This window comes from Bos javanicus, chromosome 11 (assembly GCF_032452875.1).
Source record: "Bos javanicus breed banteng chromosome 11, ARS-OSU_banteng_1.0, whole genome shotgun sequence".
Classification (NCBI taxonomy): Eukaryota; Metazoa; Chordata; class Mammalia; order Artiodactyla; family Bovidae; genus Bos; species Bos javanicus.
Window position 1 is genome coordinate 93,640,259 of NC_083878.1, and position 16,741 is coordinate 93,656,999.

General features: G+C 41.8%; 1 protein-coding gene and 1 pseudogene across 1 annotated transcript; both read left to right on the forward strand.

The window, feature by feature from the left end:
• The first annotated feature begins 405 nt into the window (after positions 1–405).
• LOC133256575 (olfactory receptor 1L6-like) lies at positions 406–1,579 on the forward strand. Its single transcript, XM_061431367.1, has one exon. It carries the CDS (start codon positions 500–502, stop codon positions 1,424–1,426), a length of 927 nt encoding a protein of 308 aa, XP_061287351.1. The 5' UTR covers positions 406–499; the 3' UTR covers positions 1,427–1,579.
• An 805-nt stretch (positions 1,580–2,384) lies between these two features.
• On the forward strand, positions 2,385–8,350 carry LOC133256625 (olfactory receptor 1G1-like; annotated as a pseudogene).
• Positions 8,351–16,741: the final 8,391 nt, after the last annotated feature.

Genomic DNA, 16,741 nt, shown 5'->3' on the forward strand with positions numbered 1-16,741 from the left:
TTTCTCCAATTTGCCATTCACCCTGACAGATCCCCACGCTGATGGAACTGAGTGTCCATCACCAGAATCATCTGGCCAGGAGGCAGCTGAAGATTAGCATACTGATTAATAACTGAGGCCAGACACAGCAAAACGATATCTTAGATACAGCTTGGGAAATCAAGCAAACTTATCCTTTCTGAACACTTTTTTTAGACCTTTACCATTTAACCAAAGGAGATGGATATTACAAGTTTTATCTTTTGGACAAGGAACAGGAATTGCAGCATCCTGTTCAAGATGAGTCCGACACAAAGTTGGAATTGAAATCAAGGTATGCGAAGACCAACCATATGAAGTTATATCATAGAATATATGATGGTCTACATGAATAATTCCCTTCATGGGTTGCACAAGCTGGAATAAATTATGCAATATCTCCTCTAGCAGACTGAAGACCCCAAGCCACACAACACACACCTAATAGTCCTTTATATTTTTTATTTGCAGGAGATCAGTGATGAGGGGAAACCAGAGCCACATCACTGAATTCCTCCTTCTGGGACTGACCAGTGACCCCAAACAGCAGGTGTGGCTCTTTGCCAGCTTCCTGGCCATGTACCTGGTCAATGTGGGAGGCAACTCGGTCATCATTGCAGCCGTCCGGGGGGATGCCCACCTCCACACCGCCATGTACTTCTTCCTCTCCAACTTGTCCCTGGTAGACATCTGCTTTACAACTGTCATCGTGCCACAAATGTTACTGAACGTGCTGACTCAGAGAAAGGCCATCCTCTTCGCCCAGTGTCTGGCCCAGATGTATTTTTTTGTGGCCTTTGGGATCACTGACAGCTTCCTCCTGGCTGCCATGGCCTTGGACCGCTACGTGGCCATCTGCCACCCACTACGTTACACCACCACTATGAACCCCAGATGCTGCCTCCAGCTCGTGACAGCATCCTGGCTGGTATCCCACCTCCACTCCTTCACCCACACCATCCTTATGGCCCGCCTCTCCTTCTGTGGGCCCAACGTCATCCACCACTTCTTCTGTGATGTCCAGCCTCTGCTGACGCTCTCCTGCTCTGACACCTCTCTCAATGAGCTCTTGGCCTTCACAGAGGGCTCCTTTGTGATCATGAGTCCCTTCATCTTCATTACTGTCTCTTATGTTTATATCATCCATGCTGTTCTGAGAGTCCCTTCTGGGAGAGGCAGGTACAAGGTCTTCTCCACCTGTGGGTCCCACCTCACGGTTGTGGCACTATTCTATGGAACTGTAATATCTGTGTACATCCGCCCCTCATCCACCTACTCAGTGACGAAGGACCGTGTGATCACTGTCATCTATACAGTAGTTATCCCCATGCTGAACCCTTTTATCTATAGCCTTAGGAACAAAGACATGAAACAGGCTATGAAAAAACTGATGAGGAAGACCAACTAGCATAACTTCTAGAGGTACACCTCAGCATTCATTCATTCAATGCGAACTTATGAAACAGGGACTTCCCTGGTGGTCCAGTGGCCAAGACTCTGAACTCCCAAAGCAGGGGACCCAGGTTCGATCCCTGGTCAGAGAACTAGACCCCACATGCCACAACTAAGACCTGGTGCAGCCAAATATAAATAAATAAATCTTTTTAAAAAAGAATTTATGAAACACCTGCTCTGTGCTAGGAATTTTATTCAGTTTCAAAATGGCAAAATATGAAAATATTGCGAGGATATATCAATGGTAGCTCCTGTCTTCAAAATTAATCACAGCTCAGTAAGGGAAAGGAGACACCCGCAATACGAGGTTATTATACTTTGGTAAAAACAAGTAAGACATGAGTATTGATGACTTACTGCACTACACATAGTTTCCTTCTTTTTCTTTCACAGTCTCGGGCTCTTGTGTGACACATACATGACCAGGACTGGGCAATACGTGTCCTGATGGAAAGCAAGGAGAAACTTCCTGAGTCAGGTGTTTTAAATATTAGTTACACAGGTCAACTCACAAATCTTCCCTTATCTCTTTGAAACAGTCCCTCAGAGCTACCTAAGAAGATGCCTCCCAGGCTTAAGTTCTCCATATCCTAGCTAGTGGTGAAGAATCCGCCTGCCAATACAGGAGATGCAAGAGATGTGGGTCAACCCCTAGGTCAGGAAAATCTCCTGGAGAAGGAAATGGCAACCCACTCCAGGATTTTGTCCGGATAATTCCACAGACAGAGGAGCCTGGTGGGTTACAGTCTGCAGGGTCGCAAAGAATAAGACACAACTGAGCAACTGAATGCACACATACACATTTCTGCCCAATTAAACATAATTCTCAACTTTTGGGTTGTGCTTCTTCCTTTTTTCAGTAAACAGCACAAGCCATGTTTATACAGGCTTCTCCTAGCCAATGATTCAGCATGCCGGGGTACCACGGCAGGTTTATCTCCTTCAGAAGAGAATTACAGGACTCTTCCGGTGTATAATTTTGATTCTGGGGCACCTTCCCCACCACTCAACCCTGCATTGGCCTAGTCAAAACTTTCTTGGCGCTTTGCTGCAGTCTGAGACTCTTTCTATCCCATCCTTTTTCCTTCTCTCTTTTCTTCCACAGGTCTCAAGGCTTGAAAGCTCTCTCTGATATCTCTTGCCACCTCCTCAACAAATATCTCACACACCATATCGCACCTTGGCATCTGCTTCTCAGAAGACCCAAACTAAGGCATTAACCAATACCTTGCAAACAATTCTACTTGTTAGTATGGAAAGTTGAACAGGCACACCAGGAGATTGTACAAGAATTCATGAGTGCAGACATTCCAAATGGAATAAATTGATGTTCTGACCTCATTTATTGTGCTTTTCCTATCTCACCTATGAAACAATCTAACAACGTAATACAAAAGAAATAAGGAGGAAAATTCCAGTTCTCTAGTCTTTTCTGCTAAAATAATAAAGGTTAGGCTGTCACTAAAATATCAGTAGTAGAACAAAGGAATGATAGATGATTGTTATTGTGGAGTTGTTCTCTTTAGAGGATGGTGGTCTGAAAGTTTCTCCAATTTCCCTGAAGAAATGTTTTTAAGAAAAAGTGAACAATGGAAAATGACATTGTTTTCTCATTGTTTAATGAGAAAAAGAGTTCTACTTGAGATGAAGAATCTTTTGGGGGGAAATGCCAAAAACCTGGCAACAAACTCAAATGTCCATTAAGATTAGAATGAAGGGATTCCCTGGTGTCCGCTGGTTAAGACTCCATTCTCCCACTGCAGGAGGCACATGTTTGATCCCTGGTCTGGTAACTAAGATTCCACATGTCTTGTGGCGCGGCCGAAAAAGAAAAAAGATCAGAATGGATAATACAGTACAATCACACAATATAATTAGAGTCCACATTCCCTTAGCTGCAGTCCTAAAATTCAACTGAATCACTTTGCTGTACAGCAGAATTTAACACAACATTATAAATCACCTGTACTTCAATTTAAAAAAAAATGACCTATTGCTACAAGCACTAATATAAATGAGAAAGTACTAATATAAACAGTTCAGAAAGAAAGAAGTGAAAGAAGCAAAATGATTCCAGTCATGCGAAAGACAAAAATAGGGAAACAATACACAATTCATGCATATGTGCAGAGTTGCAGCTGTGTGTGTGTGTGTTTGTGTGTGTACGCTCAGTACCGTCTGACTTTTTGCCATCCCATGGACTGTAGCCCACCAAGCTCCTCTGTCCCTGGAATTTTCCAGTCAAGGACACTGGAGCAGGTTGCCATTTTCTACTGTAGCATAGCAAAACTATAAGAAAACTATTCCTATATAGTTTATAAACTCTTTTTCATATATGATGTATTTCACAATTTAAAAAATATAAAGAAAATCCTGTATACAGAAGTGTCTCTATTATTTAGCAGATTTTTACAAATGAGCTTCATCTCTACCCTTTGAGTCACAGGGAACAACTGTTCTATGTATTGAATGGTAGAAATTTGAAGACTATGATTGTGTGGCCCACACTTCATCAAATCTCTTCAGTTTCATTTGTTATTGTTTATTTTCTGGGACACGATAGGTGTTCTTTATAAGGATTTGGGTTACAGCATGTGAACTCCACGGTAGGTTAGGGTTCGGGGTGATGCAGTCCTCTCCCTCCTGTGCCAGGGGAAGGGCATCAGGTAGAGTGCTATCCAGATTCCCAGGCCTGGTCAGTCTGACACTGCCAAGACTCAGGTCTCCAGGGCCCCAAGGGGACAGCTGAGAGGCTGGACTTTTGCCCCATCTTGTCTCTAACTAAGAGATCAGGGAGTGAGTCCCAGGAGATACTCCATATGAAAAGCCCACAGCTCCGCCTAGCCCCTGTGCCTGAGGACAGACTGCTCCAGCCCTGGGTCTTTAGTCTGTGCTGCTGTTACAGGGAAGGAAGAAAACTGAGGTTCTAGCCAGTCCTCTTTAGGAGAAGACAGGTAGGCAAACCAAACAAGTGAGGCAGACCCAACACCTGGTGAAGGTGATGAGATCTGAGGATGGTCAGAATTTCCAGGTAAGACCTGAGTGGTAGAGGTGGGAGACATTGGTCAACACACACACACACACACACACACACACACACACACATCTCCTCCCCTATTCCTTATTGCCCCTTCCTTGCTGCTGCTGCTGCTGCTGCTGCTAAGTCGCTTCAGTCATGTCCGACTCTGTGCGACCCCATAGACGGCAGCCCACCAGGCTCCCCCATCCCTGGGATTCTCCAGGCAAAAACACTGGAGTGGGTTTCCATTTCCTTCTCCAATATATGAAAGTGAAAAGTGAAAGTGAAGTCACTCAGTCGTGTCCAATTCTTAGTGTCCCCATGGACTGTAGCCTACCAGGCTCCTCCATCCATGGGATTTTCCAGGCAAGAGTACTGGAGTGGGGTGCAATTGCCTTCTCCAGCCCCTTCCTTACTCTCAGCCAAATACTTCCCTGGTGATTCAGACGATAAAAAAATCTGCCTGCAATGCGGGAGACCTGGGTTTGATCCCTGGGTTGGGAAGATCCCCTGGACAAGGGAACAGCTACCCACTCCAGTATTCTGGCCTGGAGAATTCCATGGACAGAGGAGCTGGCAGGATACAGTCCATAGGGTTGCATAGAGTCAGAGCAACTTTCACTCAAATACAATCTGGCTCTCTTATCCATCATGAGGAGGGTCTTGATTCAATATTCATGACCCTCTACAGAGTCTAGCCTGAAGTCACTGTAGATTAGTGGTCCCCAAGCCCCTGGCAGAGGCTAAGACATTGTAGCTGTAATAACAGTGCTCAGGATCCCTACATGATGCTGGACAATTCACTCACAGCTCACTCTACCCTGAGTGACTTTCAGAATCATTCTTTGCCACCACCCAAAGACAGTAACAATCCCCACACCCACTGATAGTTCAGGAAGCCTTAGTCCATCTTCTTAACTTCAGTCCTGGAATGACGTGAAGTAGGCTTATTTAGGCTCATTTCACACCTGGGGTTCTTATAAGTTACATGTTTTCCACCAAGATGGTACAGCTGGGACTCAAACCTGGGTCTGCACATGTCACAGTGGATGCTTTGTTATGACTCCTAGGTCAGACCATTGCCACCCGAGGTGATGATGACACTGTTGGCAGTAGCATGTACAATTCCATATATGAAACCTTACAGGTTTCAAAGCCCAACTTCTCACAGACCATGACCAAGTTCAACTTGCCCAGGACTGAAGGAGTTTCCTGGAAGTGGGATGTTTCATTTTGAAAGCAGGGAAGTCCTGGACAAACATAGAGGACTAGTTGGTTGCCCCAGAAAGCATCCTCCTTTTGTCAACTCCATCAAGAGAAAACAATATCAGAGGAAGCTGTATTTGAGGATCATTTGATATGAACCATTGTTCTAGCTCAGTGCAATCCTTATCTAATTCAGTCCCGACCACAGTATTGTTAATTATCCTCCTTGCGCAGATACAGAAATTGAGGCCAGAAAGACTGAGAAAACTTGTTCAAGATTACAGTTCACAAGGGGGCTGGTGGAAAATAAAGGTGTGTCAGACCCAGAAGGGATAACCACATCAAAGAGCATGACATTGGCCTGGCTGCCACTGCCTGTTTGTGTGCTCATCTTCCCACACCATCCAAATGCAGAAACTCTCATCGTGTATTTTATATCACAGGTCCTGAGAAAACCTTTAAGTGATCCTAGAGTTTTGATATTCTCAACAGTCCTGTACGGTCGGTTTATGTCCATATCTTATAGATGAAGAAAATGAGACTGACAGATAGTAAATCATTCCCAAAAATATAAGATTCAGTGAGGGTTTACAGTGGGGAGGCATGTCCTCTAATATTTTCTGGTGTATCAGGACACCAGGCTCCATTTTATCTGATTCTAGCAATATTAGTAACTATTATCATAGTTTATTAAACACCTATTCTGTGCTACTGCTTTGAATATGTCATCTCATTGATGAGCTACAGTAAGTATACAAAGTATGCACACAATTTACAGATGAGGAAACTGAAGCAAAAAGAAAACAGGATGTGGAGTTTTCAAAGGATTACACAGCTAGAAAAGAAGTCCATCCAGACTATAGGACATCAAAGCCAACATTCCTAAGGACTGAAGATGTTGACAATGTTGATGATGATAACTCTTGTTTGTCAAATACCTTTGAGCTTATAAAGTAATTTCATCCACATTCACTTATTCGATGGATCTTCAAAAAGAAAAGAGGATATTCCCATCATATGAAGAATATCTAAGTGACAGTTATGATCTTTCTATATAATTAGTATCCCTTCTCTACTCCTCAACAAAACACACATCCAAGAGACAGAGAGAAAGAGAGAAAGAGAGAAAGAGAAAGAGAGAGGACTATTCTTAAGAATTTTTTAGTGGCTCAGAGGTTAAAGCGTCTGCCTACAATGCCGGAGACCTGGGTTTAATTCCCGGGTCGGGAAGATCCCTTAGAGAAGGAAATGGCAACCCACTCCAGTATTCTTGCCTGGAGAATCCCATGGACAGAGGAGCCTGGTAGGCCACAGTCCATGGGGTCGCAAAGAGTCGGACACGACTGAGCGACTTCACTTTCACTTTCATGATATCTTACTCAAATTTCACAAGCCTGTGAAACGGATAGCTTTCCTATTTGAAAAAACAGCCATGGACTAAGACTTGGGAATTTTCTTCCCAGCTAATCTCCAGTTCAACCCTCAACCAGAAAGTCTACAGGACAACCTAGAATACAACTAAAATGCAGAATCTCCCAAGAAGTCTCCCAGTCACTGTGCTTAGTTCTCACATCTGTACATGTTTACATGCCCACCAGCAAGAGACACCTATATATCTATGTGACCTTTGAAAAAACACAGAAAACAGACAAAGGCTTTGAATGATATAAGTTTTTGAAGCAATATTTTCCTTGCATTTTTCTCCTTTAAATAAGCATTACAAATTAAACCAGCACCTCTGACTTCCTGCTCCTCGGCTTCTCTCAGCACCCAGAGCAGCAGCCTCTCCTGTTCGGGCTCTTCCTAGCTGTGTACCTGGTCACCGTGCTGGGGAACCTGCTCATCATCCTGGCCATCAGCTCTGACCCCCACCTCCATATCCCCATGTACTTCTTCCTGGCCAACCTGTCCTTCACCGACACCTGCTTCTCCTGCACCATCGTCCCCAAGGTGCTGCTCAACATCCACACACAGCACTACACCATCTCCCACACTGGGTGCCTCGTGCAGATGTTCTTCTTCATGGAATTGACTCTGCTGGATGACTTCCTGCTGGTTGTGATGGCCTATGACCGCTACGTGGCCATCTGCCTTCCTCTCCACTACACCACCATCATGGGGCCCCAGCGCTGCCTGCTGCTGCTCGCTGCATCCTGGCTCAGCTCCCACCTCCTGGCCTTCTCCGTCTGTCTCCTCATGTCTCAGTTCTCCTTCTGCGCCTCCCATGCCATCCCACACTTCTTCTGTGACCTTCTCCCACTCCTCAAACTTGCCTGCTCAGACACTCACATCTTTCAGCTCATGATGTTTGCAGAAGCAGCCCTCTCGGGGCTGGTCCCTCTCACCTGTGTCCTGGTCTCTTATGCCCACATCATCCACACCATCCTCAGGATCCCCTCTGCTGGGGGGAAGCACAAAGTCTTCTCTACCTGTGGCTCTCACCTGACAGTGGTCACTCTCTTCTATGGGACACTCTTTCTGGTGTATTTCCAGCCCACATCATTCTACTCAGCAGACACTGGGATGGCAGCATCTGTGGTGTACACAATGGTCACCCCTATGCTGAACTCCTTTATCTACAGCCTGAGGAACAGAGACATAAAAGGAGCTTTGTGTAGATTCTTCAGCTGGGGAAAATGTTCTACTCTGTAAAATGTCCTGAACCAGATTAGGAGCTCAGGTTCTGTGACGTGACTTCTTTGTGGATATCTTTGTTGTCATTTTGAAAAACTCAGATTCAATTAGGCTGACAATCACCATCACAAGTAGATTTTAAATATGGAGAATGCCTGACTTGCAGGACTGGAATATGATCAACTGGCCAAGGACAGAGATAAAGCCTGGAAGAGGAGTGACCGGAAATCCCTGCAAGGTGACTTGATTATTGGATATATGTGACCAAGAAGATTCAAGCCAAAAAGTGGGAATCATCAAAAGATGATATCAGATAAAATACAGGTTCTTGGAGGAAGCCCAAGTACCAATTCAGTCTATAGCTAACCTGTGCTTTCAGCTACAAGAAATGCTGACAATATCTGGAAGGGCCAAGTGCCTGAGCTTCAGAGACCACTACCAAGCCCATATTTGGAAACAAAGGGATTCAACCATTCAGGGACAAAACTGAACCAGAAGACATACTCTTTGCTGGGAATAAGTGAGGAAGACTAATTCTAGGAGAGGAAACCTGGAACATGTAGATGGTGGCTGGTCCAAAATCATATACTTGGGTTTGGAACTAAGTCTGTGACAGAGAGTGACTATGAGTTATTGGACAGATTCATGATTTACCTCTGAAATTCTGATTTATTTTGCTTTTCTGTACTTCAGAAAAAAATATTATAGTAAATTTGTAAGATACACAAATAGAAAAAAGAAGAAACATTCACTATCCTTTTGTCTTTTACTTTGATGAGAAAATATTGGACATACAATTATATAACTTTTTGCTTAACTTTACAACACAAGTTGTTTCCACATTATTGTTGCTGTTGTTCAGTCACTAAGTCATGTCCTACTCTTTGTGACCGCATGGACTGCAGCACACCAGGCTTCTCTGTCCATCACTTATCTCTCTGAGTTTGCTGAAACTCATGTTCATTGAGTCAGTGATGCCATCCAACCATCTCATCCTCTGTTGTCCCCTTCTTTTCCTGCCTTCAATCTTTCCCAGCATTAGGGTCTTTTCTAATGAGTCAGTTTTTTCACATCAGGTAGCCAAAGTATTGGAGTTTCAGCTTCAACATCAATTCTTCCAGTGAATATTCAGGGCTGATTTCCTTTAGGATGGACTGGTTGGATCTCCTTGTAGTCCAAGTGACTTTCAAGAGTCTTCAACACCACAGTTCAAAAGCATCAATTCTTCAGTGCTCAGCTTTCTTTATAGTCCAACTCTCACATCCATACATGACTACTGGAAAAACCATAGCTTTGACTGGACGGACCTTTGTTGATAAAGTATTGTCTCTGCTTTTAATATGCTGTCCAGGTTGGTCATAGCTTTTCTTCCAAGGAGCAAGCATCTTTTAATTTCATGGTTGCAGTCACCATCTGCAGTGATTTTGGAGACCAAGAAAACAAAGTCTCTCACTGTTTCCATTGTTTCCCCATCTATTCACCATGAAGTGATGGAACCAGATGCCATGATCTTTGTTTTCTGAATGTTGAGTTTTAAGCCAACTTTTTCACTCTCCTCTTTCACTTTCATCGAGAGGCCCTTCTGAGGAAACCAGAATTGAAAGAGACACGTGTACCCCAATGTTCATCGCAGCACTGTTTATAATAGCCAGGACATGGAAGCAACCTAGATGTCCATCAGCAGATGAATGGATAAGAAAGCTGTGGTACATATACACAATGGAGTATTACTCAGCCATTAAAAAGAATACATTTGAATCAATTCTAATGAGGTGGATGAAACTGGAGCCTATTATACAGAGTGAAGTAAGCCAGAAGGAAAAACACCAATATAGTATACTAACGCATATATATGGAATTTAGAAAGATGGTAATGACAACCCTGTATGTGAGACAGCAAAAGAGACACAGATGTATTGAACAGTCTTTTGGACTCTGTGGAAGAGGGAGGGGGGGATGATTTGGGAGAATGGCATTAAAATATGTATAATATCATATAAGAAACGAATCGCCAGTCCAGGTTTGATGCAGGATACAGGAAGCTTGGGGCTGGTGCACTGGGATGACCCAGAGTGATGGTATGGGGAGTGAGGTAGGAGGGAGGGTTCAGGATGGGGAACACGTGTACACCCATGGTGGATGCATGTTGATGTATGGCAAAACCAATACAATATTGTAAAGTTAAAAAAAAAAAAAAGAGGCTCTTTAGTTCTTCTTCACTTTCTGCCATAAGGGTGGTGTCATCTGCATATCTGAGGTTATTGATATTTCTCCCTGCAATCTTGATTCCAGCTTTTGCTTCATCCAGCCCAGCATTTCGCATGATATACTCTGCATATAGGTTAAATAAGCAAGGTGACAATATACATCATTTGTCTCTATCCTCTCCATATTTTATTGTTCATATTTTCTCATAAATGTAACTAATATGATAGCCAAAGTGGTTTATCATTGATTTTGTTTCAATTTATTTGATTATTGATGAGGGAACTATTTTTTCTTGAGTCCCTTAACCAATTTTTAAAATTCTCTTATCATTTATTTGTGTAATCTATTACTTTCTTAGAATTTTTTATTGGCTTTTCTGGACCTGTCTGTATTAAAGATATTATATCTTTGACTTCTTTGTCTTGGTAATGTTCCTAGTTAATTCTTTATCTCTTGACTATGAGACTTATTTACTACAAGCAAGTTTTTTTAATCTCGTCAAGACATCTTAATTGTAATTCCTTTTACTAGAGTTTTAATTTAAAATATTTTCCTCTACAGAATACATGCAAATGTTCAACTTTTTCATTTTCTTGTAGAATAAAGTATTTTTAATATCAGACATGTAGTAGTTTAGAATGAAATCATATTGTTAAAGTGGTTCTCTGTTACACAGAATGCATTACCTCTGATGTTAAAATAAAGAAGATATTATGAACAGTGTTATAGAACACATTTTAAGTTTAGATTAAATAGACAAATTTCTGTAAAATATATAACTCATCGAAACAAATCGAGTAAGAAATAGAAAACCTGAATACAGGTTACACCTATAGCATTATTTTAGACCTATAGGCATTAGGGAGGAGAAGGCAATGGCACCCCACTCCAGTACTCTTGCTTGGAAAATCCCATGGATGGAGGAGCCTGGGTGGCTGCAGTCCATGGGGTCTCTAAGAATCGGACATGACTGAGCGACTTCACTTTCACTTTTCACTTTCATGCACTAGAGAAGGAAATGGCAACCCACTCCAGTGTTCTTGCCTAGAGAATCCCAGGGATGGCGGAGCCTGGCGGGCTGCCGTCTATGGGGTCTCACAGAGTCGGACATAACTGAAGCGACTTAGCAGCAGGCATTAGGGAAATAGAATCAATAGCCAAAAACTTCCTGAAAGAAAAATTCAGGCCCAGATACTTGTAATAGTTTTATAAACAATTCAAGGAAAAAATAATGCCTGATTTGCTAAATTCTTTCAGATAACAGAAAATAAGGGAATAATTCCCTTTTGGAGATACCCTGATACCTAAAGTTAATGAGAACACTGCAAAAAAGTACAATAACAAGCTAATCTCATTCATGAAGTAAATATACCAATTCAAAGCAAATTATTAGTAAGCAAATAATTAAACAGTGCAGAGAAACTGTGAGATTATCATTATCAAGGAGTTTTCCCAGGAATACATAGTTGATTTAACATTCAAAAATCAATCAAAGTCACTCTTTTATAAAACAAAGAACAAAAATCATATGAGGCAAGAATATCATCTCAATAGATGCAAGGAAAATAATTTTGTATGACTCAACATATGTTGATTAAAATGTGTTGTTAAAATAGACATAGAAACAAAATTTCCTAATCTGAAAAATGAGTTATTTTTCAAATGACAACATATGTAATATGTTACATTTCTATAAACTATATAACTATAAAATATGTAATATGTAATAATAATTATACATTTAATTCCTTCTCATAAATGAGCAACAAGACAAAAGAGCAGCTCTCACCACAACTATCTCATGTTGCACATGATGCCCCATCCAGTGCAGTAGGATAAAAAGTAAATAAAAGGTATAAATTCTCTAAGGAAAGAAACAAAAGTGCATTTTACTCACATGTGACAGTTTCATATTATTACAATTCAAATGTGTCTATATAAGAACCATTCAAATTATTAGTTAGGTGTTTTGAAGCAAAAACAAACTAAAAATAGAACCTCCACTCTCACTTCACAACATACACAAAAATCAATTATACAGTACCTAAAGCACTAATTGTGAAAAGCAAAATTATAAAGGTTTTAGAAGAAAATGCTGAAGTATACCTTCCTGAGCAAAGGGAATGGACTTCATACACCAGATACAAGTGAAGTGTTAAGATGAAAGGAATGTATTTATGAATTCATTAAAATTTAAAATATTTACTTAGCACACAAGATTGTAAGAAGAGGGAAAGGACACACCATAAAAACAGAGGACATATTCGTACACATGTAATGCACAAGGGACTGGTATCTAGAATATTTAAATAGTTCTATAAACAAATTAGAATAAAACAGACAAATAAGTGGGAAAATGAACAAAAGTGTACGCAAGCACTTTCAAAATTAGAAATAAAAATGCTAATAAGTATTTTAAAGGTACCCAACCTCATTATTTTTTTAAATTTATGCCTGTGCTGGTTCTTTGTTGCTTCATGGGCTTTTCTTTAGTTGTGGCGAGCAGGGATATTCTCTAGCTGCGGTACACAGGCTTCTCATCGTGGGGGCTTCTCTTCTTGTGGAGCACAGGCTCTAAGGTTCTCAGGCTTCAGTAGGTGCAGCAATGGGCTCAACAGTTGTGGTTCCCAGGCTCTAGAGCACAGGCTCAGTGGTTGTGGCACACGGGCTTAGTTGCTCCACAGCATGTGGGATCCTCCTTGACCAGGGATCAAACCTATGTCCCTGGCATTGGCAAGAGGATTCTTTACCCCTGAGCTACCAGGGAAGCCCCCTAACCTCATTATTAATCACTGAAATATAAAATCAAACCGTCGGGAGATGTCCCACAGTACATAAACACCAAAAGACTAAAGTGGAAAAGGCTAACACCAACAAGTGTTACCAAGAATGAGGTGCCACCACAATCTCACCTATTGCCTGATGGAAGTGCAACTCTGTACAATCTCTTTGGAAGTCAGCTTGCTAGTGTATATTAAAATTGAAGATGTAGATATCCTAAAATCATGAAATGCCACTCCTGGGTATGTATGAAAGAGAAAGAAATGCATGCATGCAGCAAGAAACATATACAGGAATGGTCATCGCAGTATTTTTCCAAATAACAGGAAACAACTTTCCTTTCAAGAATAGCTTGCAATTCATTTCTTATATGATATTATACATGTTTCAATGAATCGCCAGTCCAAGTTCAATGCAGGATACAGGATGCTCGGGGCTGATGCACTGGGATGACCCAGAAGGATGGTACGGGGAAAGAGGTGGGAGAGGGGTTCAGGATGCGGAACACGTGTACACCCCTGGCGGATTCATGTTGATGTATGACAAAACCAATACAATATTGTGAAGTAATTAGCCTCTAATTAAAATAAATAAATTTAGTTAAAAAAAAAAATAATAGCTTGCAGGATGAATGTGTGGTACCATCATCAGATCAGATCAGATCAGTCGCTCAGTCGTGTCCGACTCTTTGCAACCCCAGGCCTCGCAGCACGCCAGGCCTCCCTGTCCATCACCGACTCCCGGAGTTCACTCAGACTCACGTCCATCAAGTCAGTGATGCCATCCAGCCATCTCATCCTCTGTCGTCCTCTTCTCCTCTTGCCCCTAAACCCTCCCAGCATCAGAGTCTTTTCCAATGAGTTAACTCTTCACATGAGGTGGCCAAAGTACTGGAGTTTCAGCTTTAGCATCATTCCTTCCAAAGAAATCCCAGGGCTGATCTCCTTCAGAATGGACTGGTTGGATCTCCTTGTAGTCCAATGGACTCTCAAGAGTCTTCTCCAACACCACAGTTCAAAAGCATCGATTCTTCGGCGCTCAGCCTTCTTCACAGTCCAACTCTCACATCCATACATGACCACAGGAAAAACCATAGCCTTGACTAGATGGACTGGACCTTTGTTGGCAAAGTAATATCTCTCTGCTTTTGAATATACTATCTAGGTTGGTCATAACTTTAATCCAAGGAGTAAGCGTGTTTTAACTTCATGGCTGCAGTCACCATCTGCAGTGATTTTGGAGCCCCCCAAAATAAAGTCTGACACTGTTTCCCCTGTTTCCCCATCTATTTCCCATGAAGTGATGGGACCGGATGCCATGATCTTCGTTTTCTGAATGTTGAGCTTTAAGCCAACTTTTTCACTCTCCACTTTCACCTTCATCAAGAGGCTTTTTAGTTCCTCTTCACTTTCTGCCATAAGGGTGGTGTCATCTGCATATCTGAGGTCATCGATATTTCTCCTGGCAATCTTGATTCCAGCTTGTGTTTCTTCCAGTCCAGTGTTTCTCATGATGTACTCTGCATATAAGTTAAATAAACAGGGTGACAATATACAGCCTTGACATACTCCTTTTCCTATTTGGAACCAGTCTGTTGTTCCATGTCCAGTTCGAACTGTTGCTTCCTGACCTGCATACAAATTTCTCAAGAGGCAGATCAGGTGGTCTGGCATTCCCATCTCTTTCAGAATTTTCCACAGTTTATTGTGATCCATACAGTCAAAGGCTTTGGCATAGCCAATAAAGCAGAAACAGATGTTTTTCTGAAACTCTCTTGCTTTTCCCATGATTCAGTGTACGTTGGCAATTTGATCTCTGGTTCCTCTGCCTTTTCTAAAACCAGCCTGAACATCAGGAAGTTCACTGTTCACATATTGCTGAAGCCTGGCTTGGAGAATTTTAAGCATTATTTTACTAGCATGTGAGATGAGTGCAATTGTGCAGTAGTTTGAGCATTCTTTGGCATTGCCTTTCTTTGGGATTGGGATGAAACTGACCTTTTCCAGTCCTGTGGCCACTGCTGAGTTGTCCAAATTTGCTGGCATATTGAGTGCAGCACTTTCACAGCATCATCTTTCAAACAATGAGGATTTGAAATAGCTCAACTGGAATTCCATCACCTCCACTAGCTTTGTTCATAGTGATGCTTTCTAAGGCCCACCTGACTTCACATTCCAGGATGTCTGGCTCTAGGTGAGTGATCACACCATCGTGATTATCTGGGTCGTTAAGATCTTTTTTGTACAGTTCTTCTGTGTATTCTTGCCACCTCTTCTTGATATCTTCTGCTTCTGTTAGGTCCATACCATTTCTGTCCTTTATCGAGCCCATCTTTGCATGAAATGTTCCTTTGGTATCTCTGATTTTCTTGAAGAGATCTTTAGTCTTTCCCACCTGTTGTTTTCCTCTATTTCTTTGCATTGATTGCTGAAGAAGGCTTTCTTATCTCTTCTTGCTATTCTTTGGAACTCTGCATTCAGATGCTTATATCTTTCCTTTTCTCCTTTGCTTTTCACTTCTCTTCTTTTCACAGCTATTTGTAAGGCCTCCCCAGACAGCCATTTTGCTTTTTTGCATTTCTTTTCCATGGGGATGGTCTTGATCCCTGTCTCCTGTACAATGTCACGAACCTCATTCCATAGTTCATCAGGCACTCTGTCTATCAGATCTAGGCCCTTAAATCTATTTCTCACTTCCACTGTATAATCATAAGGGATTTGATTTAGGTCATACCTGAATGATCTAGTGGTTTTCCCTGCTTTCTTCAATTTCAGTCTGAATTTGGCAATAAGGAGTTCATGGTCTGAGCCACAGTCAGCTCCTGGTCTTGTTTTTGCTGACTGTATAGAGCTTCTCCATCTTTGGCTGCAAAGAATAGAATCAATCTGACTTCAGTGTTGACCATCTGGTGATGTCCATGTATAGAGTCTTCTCTTGTGTTGTTGGAAGAGGGTGTTTATTATGACCAGTGTGTTTTCTTGGCAAAACTCTATTAGTCTTTGCCCTGCTTCATTGTGTATTCCAAGGCCAAATTTGCCTGTTACTCCAGGTGTTTCTTGGCTTCCTACTTTTGCATTCCAGTCCCCTATAATGAAAAGGACATCCTTTTGGGGTGTTAGTTCTAAAAGGTCTTGTAGGTCTTCATACATAATATGTAATGATTATACATTTAATTCCTTCCTGTCCAAATGTCGAACAAGACAAAATACCAGCTCTTACCACAACTATCCCACAATGTACTTGAGGTCACACCCAGTGCAGTAGGATAAGAAAATGAAGAAAAGATATAAATTTTCTAAGGGAAGAAACAAAACTGCATTTTATTCACAGCTGACACTTTCACACTAGTGCAATTCAAGGGAGTCTATACAGCAACCATTCAAATTGTTAACCAAGTGTTGATGCAAAAACAAGTGGAAA